The sequence below is a fragment of the Meleagris gallopavo genome, chromosome 2 (genome assembly GCF_000146605.3).
Source record: "Meleagris gallopavo isolate NT-WF06-2002-E0010 breed Aviagen turkey brand Nicholas breeding stock chromosome 2, Turkey_5.1, whole genome shotgun sequence".
In the NCBI taxonomy this organism is placed as follows: domain Eukaryota; kingdom Metazoa; phylum Chordata; class Aves; order Galliformes; family Phasianidae; genus Meleagris; species Meleagris gallopavo.
In genome coordinates, this window is record NC_015012.2 from 90,592,857 (window position 1) to 90,598,569 (window position 5,713).

The 5,713-nt window shown below is 37.5% G+C and overlaps 1 protein-coding gene across 1 annotated transcript in view; it reads left to right on the plus strand.

The window, feature by feature from the left end:
* The window catches only part of TDRP (testis development related protein), a 27,196-nt gene that overhangs the window by 12,747 nt on the left and 8,736 nt on the right, over nucleotides 1–5,713 (plus strand). The window contains exon 2 of the mRNA XM_010707893.2: nucleotides 1,056–1,115. Coding sequence (XP_010706195.2) covers nucleotides 1,056–1,115 — 60 coding nt within the window. The remainder of the gene's footprint in view (nucleotides 1–1,055; nucleotides 1,116–5,713) is intronic.

Consider the following 5,713-nt stretch of genomic DNA (forward strand, 5'->3'; position numbering starts at 1 on the left):
AAAAGCAAAAAAAAAAAAAAAAAAATCCTGAGCACATAAACTTGTTAACATTTCCTTGTAGTTGAAAAAGGTAGAAGTGTACAAATTTGATTTTGAAGTGATAGTTGTCTGTCATAAGAAAAAAAGGGTCCAAAGTAGCTACTGGGAATTCTGTGAAATTGTCACTTCAGAGAGGCTTTCTATAAACTGTTACCCTGTAATTTCTGTAGGGTTTTTTGTTTGTGTTTTGTTTTTTTAGAATTGCTCTTAAATTATGTAAGTTGTAGGTTTCTGTTCCTATTTTGTCTTTAGAGGCTACTGGCATTTGGAGCTACATGTAGAGCAAAAAATACATACATATCTCTTGCTAAAACATAGAAAAAGATGAGAAAATCCCACAATTCTTATATCCTGTGGCTCATTTCTCATATCTTTCTTTGACCTGTAAACTATTCCTGGTACTGATCTTACTTGTCCTGTCTTGGGGGGCCTGTTGATAGCTGGCTTGAGTGCACAGAGATACCAACTTGATTCAGAGATGGACAGAAATGCTGCCCTATTAAATTACCTTTGCTAGCATTCTCAGTACTCTGGTTTTCATCAGAGATCTTGAAAATAGAAGAGAAAGGAATGCAGTCTTTAATGAAGGGGAAGTGTAGTGCTTTTTGATGTGAAAGTGGAGAGAATCTTTGGACATTGCCTGCTCCAGGCTATGGACACTGCATAGAGCAACATCTGCAAAAAAACCTGCTGACATAACTATTAATTTAAGATTCAAGTTAAATTTTAAATTTCAGTTGTGTGGAAATCCTTCTGACACAAGAGTTTTTGGGCTCTCTTTTCAGTTGGTGTGGGGCTTTTGGTTTTGTAGAGATTTATTTTTGTGTTTTTGCTTCTGGTGCAGCATTTGCTGTGATGTTTGCTTAGTTCTGTGATATGACCATGTTTTGTCAATTTTCTGTCATGATGTTTTGAATAGAAAAAAGCATTTATGAATATTCTAAAATGTTGCTGCTGATTGTCAAACTGAACTGACCGTGAGCCTTTTTTTTATCTTTATTCTTTTCTTTTTGGAGAATAAAGACCAGTTTCTTCATGATGAAGTTCCATCTTCAGTGTCTCAACTTGCAACAAAGGTAAATATCTGTTCTTTGGAAGTGTAGCATGTTTTATATCATATATATACACTTCACTCGGTGTATGTTAGGAGCTTTGCTGTTTATTGTGTGCAGCCTGAATCAAGGAGGATATTTATGTACTTTATTGTTATTGATTTTATCGTTATTTATGGTCCTTCCTCATACTGTCATGGATTTCTCATTGAAGTAATATTAGCAGCATAGTAGTTGCAAGGAAGTAAAGCAGCGTTCTAATTATTTTTTGAAAGAAAAGTTCCTTTGTTTTTATTCTTTCATGTAGTATGTGTTAAAGCATATATATATTAAAAAGAAAATAAGAATCCGCAGGAATTAACTGAAGCGCAATCTAAAGTAAAGAACTAAATATTACCTGTGCTGAAAATATGATCACTAGGAGAGATTTTTATATATATTCCATTAAACGTGTAACTCAGCTGGCTTTGTGACCACAAGGACTTTATCTTGTATCTCTTTCTGGAAAGTTGGCATTTGAGTTATATATTTTTTACCTTGATATCTGTCCAAGAATATTTTTAATGTTCTTCAACTACAGTGCTAGAAGATGAAAGAACTGGAAGTTGCTATGATATGCTAGAGCTTGTTTTGAAATTCCACAGGTATAGAGGAAAGCATTTAAAAACAGTGTCATTAGCGTAATAGGATACTTCACGTTAACATGTATAAACTGAACATCTGCCTCTGTTACTTCTTTTTTGTTCTACTTGAGATGCAGCATGATTTTCACTGAAAATAGTAGTGCAATTATGCTGTATCTTTCTGCTTTTTAGAAAAAAAAAATGTATTCCTCCTTCTGGAGACGTAAACTGCTATGTTTTTTATGTCAGATGATAAATGTTTAGGAAAAGAATCTTGACATCAATTTATATTGAAGCTTTTTTTGTCCATTTCTTAGTCATTCAGGAAGACTTGCTAAGTGTGTGTTTTGGTTTCAGGGGAAAAAAAGGCCCCAGGGCAAACCACTGAGCTGTGGTATTTTTCTGTTGTAAAGTGAAATCCCCTTATCTTAAAAATGTATTCACTAAAACCGCTCCTTATCCTTCTCATCTTATTTTTCTTTATTGTTGTTTCTGAAAGCACTTCTGAGTTTTATTTGGTTCTTCTGTCTTAGGAGCTGTCAGTAAAGTGGTATCCCATGAGTTCCAAAATCCTTAATATAGAAGGCTTTTTATATGTGCAGCCTTTTCAGTGGATGTGTTTCATGAATGAGTCTCCATGTAGAAACAGTATAGTGAAGAATAGTGAAGTTCTTCAAGAAAAGAGATCCAAATTTGGTATGCGTGCCCTTTAGGAAACAGCCTTTAAGGACAGCCCTTAAAGCTGAAGTTTTAGGCCAGTCCTCATTCCCAGTCTGACAGAAAAGCCTTTGACCTGGATCTGAAGGTGCACAAACAGGAGCTGGTCCTAGCGCCTGAAGCTATAGGCTGCAAAATGAGCTTACATTGTGCTCAAGCAAGAAGTTGCCCACCCTGCAGTGAGAACATGCTGGCTTCAATGCTAGAGTTTTCTGGTTCCCTTTTCCTGTTTCACCTAGAAGCAGATACAGCTGGTCAGAAAGCCATGTGGCATCTCCATTGGAGGAGCTGTGAAATCCCTAGTGGTACACTGGGAGAGGCAGAAGCTGAAACCCATTGCACATCACTCTTTGGCCTCAGCTAAGCTCATCTCAGTGGACGGAGCTCAGCGCTGAACTTCAGCATTAGAAGCACAGCGGAGGCATCGCCTGCAATTGTTACCAGGCCAGCTTTTGAAAAGGGACAAATAGTTTGAAGGAACAAGGTACATTGTCTTAGTAATGGTACTAGAGATGTTGGGCAGTCCAGTAGTGCCAAATTCTGGAGTTTCTCTCCAGAAGTAATCGTTGATCTGCACACCAAGAAAGTTGAGGAGTTCCTTCCCAAAAATGCTGGGAAACAAATTTGGAGGGGAATTGGTTTTTTCATTTTGAATTCTTTGTTGTTTGGATTCTTGCGTGTTATGAATAGGCTTCCTATAATGTGGGAACAGCACTTCTTTAGTTAAAGCTGATTGACATTTTTTTATTATAAAACACTTAGTTGTAACTTTATTGACCTGTAAAATACTTATATGGAAAATTCCTCCCTGGCTTTTTATTTTGACAGGGTGGCAGAGGAGGGAGGAAAGCTGCAGGACAAACAGTTGTTTCTTCTTAGTCATGTTGGAGAGAAAAATCCGTTTTTGTTTCCATTTAAAAAAGAAAATTGTGCACACTTTTGTGGAGTGCTTTTACATTGCTGGAGGATTTTGATTCACCAGTTGTCAGTCCTGTGTGAAAATACTTGTGACGGTCTGCTTGGCCAAAACATACATTTCTAGAAATCTCATTTCATACATGCTGAGTTGAGGCTTTTTAGGGATTAGCTGCTTAACTACACAACAGCACCGAACATGCTGATTCTCACTGCAGGTATACGGAGCACAAAATTGCTCTTTTTGGTTGCTAAGACTCTTGTTATGTGGTTTCTTGTAGCCCACAGAGAGTGACTTCTGTTCCCTGGAGCCCTGCTGGTTAGCAGTCAAGAAGTAGAAAAGTCTAATGAGAATATATTGGAAGTGCTACTACCCATTCATGAAGCAGTACAGTTTTAGTCAGAGTGATGTTCAAACATACTTGAATCATTCACTTTGAAATGTTAACTATTTATCATATAACTCTAATGTATGTCCCAAATCCTTACTATTGTTCTTAGACTTGATTGAGACTATGCTTATCTCCTCCCCACCATAATGCAGCATTCATTTTCAGTTAAGTGTAGTCATCTTCTTTAGCATGTGTTCATCTATATGTGCATATATATATTTCTGCAACATACTGTTTACTTTTAGGAGTGTTCTACTTCTTCTGTATATAACTGTTAGTATTCCTCATTCGTCACCTTTTAGCCTAATTTTTCATGAACCTTCTTAACATAATGTGGAGCTCTAATTATGAATTGCCTACCTGAGACAATAAAATTAACTGAAAAGTCATCTTAGCGATGCTTTACTGTTTCCCAGTAGACTCTGATGGCTCATTTATTACTCACTGCCTGTCTACTTAGTATGGGAAGCTGAGGGTCATGTCAATCATCTGAATTTGTTGGTGTGCTGAAAACTGGTATATTTAAAGTATTTTATTTGTAGTGATACTTCTCAAGTTTATAGGAGACTTTCAACTAAGAGGACCTGACCCTTTCTGGTGTACTTTACATATCAAGTTAACTATTGATAAATGTTTGTTCCCTGTTTTTTGTTTTTGTTTTTTTTTTATCTAAAGATGGAAAAAAATCTGGTCAACATATGTAGTTTATATGTAGCTAATTCACTTGGATCAATATGGGCAGTGAAACAGAAAAACCTTCCTAAAGGGTTCAGATTAGGGGAGTGAGTTCAGGGAAGCCACGCTGTACCTACAAGGCTCTATGGAGGAAAGATGGCTGCAATTTTTATTGCTAGAATTCAAATAGTAATTTGTGCTACAAAAAATGTTGCCCCTAACCTCTATGTTGTTTAGTGACTATCTGACATCTTTTATTGAGCTGATTCTTATCATTAACCAAAAGAACGCAAAAAACAAATGACTTAGTGTTCTGCTTACTTAGTAGTTTCATCTGATCTTCCACAGTACCACATGGGTACAAAGCCATGGGATAAGGAAGGTGGTATAAATGTCAGTAGGTAATGAACTGGATCTGCCCTTTTCAGCAGCAGTGTCTGATAAACTAGCTCTGCCATCGTGTGAAAGTTCTCTCCAGGAATGTGTCTGACAGATGGGCACCAATACTAAAGGTTTGGCAAAGGCAAAGCGGAGGGAATAGCAGTGAGGGGGAGAAAATTGTAGGCAGTTGGACTAGGGATGGACAGACTGTATCCTTTACATGATGTTCTGGAAGTGGCTGCTTGTACTCCCAGTGTCAGAAGATACACTAATTAAATGGCAGCTTTTTCAGCGTAGAGGGAGTTCTTCATAAGATGAAATTAACACTATGGAACGCAGGGGAAGATGATGATGGTTTTTCAGTAGACTGCCTGTTGATAGATTAATCTACATTTCACTTCTACTGATCCTTTTAGGTGATTGCACAGAGCATTGTGATGCAGATTTTCAAGACCTAAATGGATGTTAGGGGGGAAAGTATATTATGGCTGTTATGATGGGAGTTCTCCATGTTCTCACAGTCAAGCTAGCATGAGAGCAGCCTGTGATCCTATTTCACACAACACTGAAATGACATCTTGAGACGTTTCTACTTTGCTTCTCATGGGCATTTTTGAAAAACAGTAGACTGTGGCATCCGACTTGGTCTACTAAAGGCTTAGCCCTTCTAACTTCTGAAGTTACAAGACTAGCCATTAGTTGTAATCTGTTTTTCTTAACAGTCACCTCTGGGTACTTCATTTATCTTTTGTTTTGAAGTTTTTATTTGTTTAAACCTGGAGTTTGACTGTATACCCAGTTTTTTTCTAGTGGTGTCAGGTTTGATTTTCAGAGATCTTCTCCTCTGAGACCAAGGGTAGCCAACCAGGGAAGCAGGCAGAGGTGGCAGGAGACCTGTGTGGATGAGCAAGATGCTTCG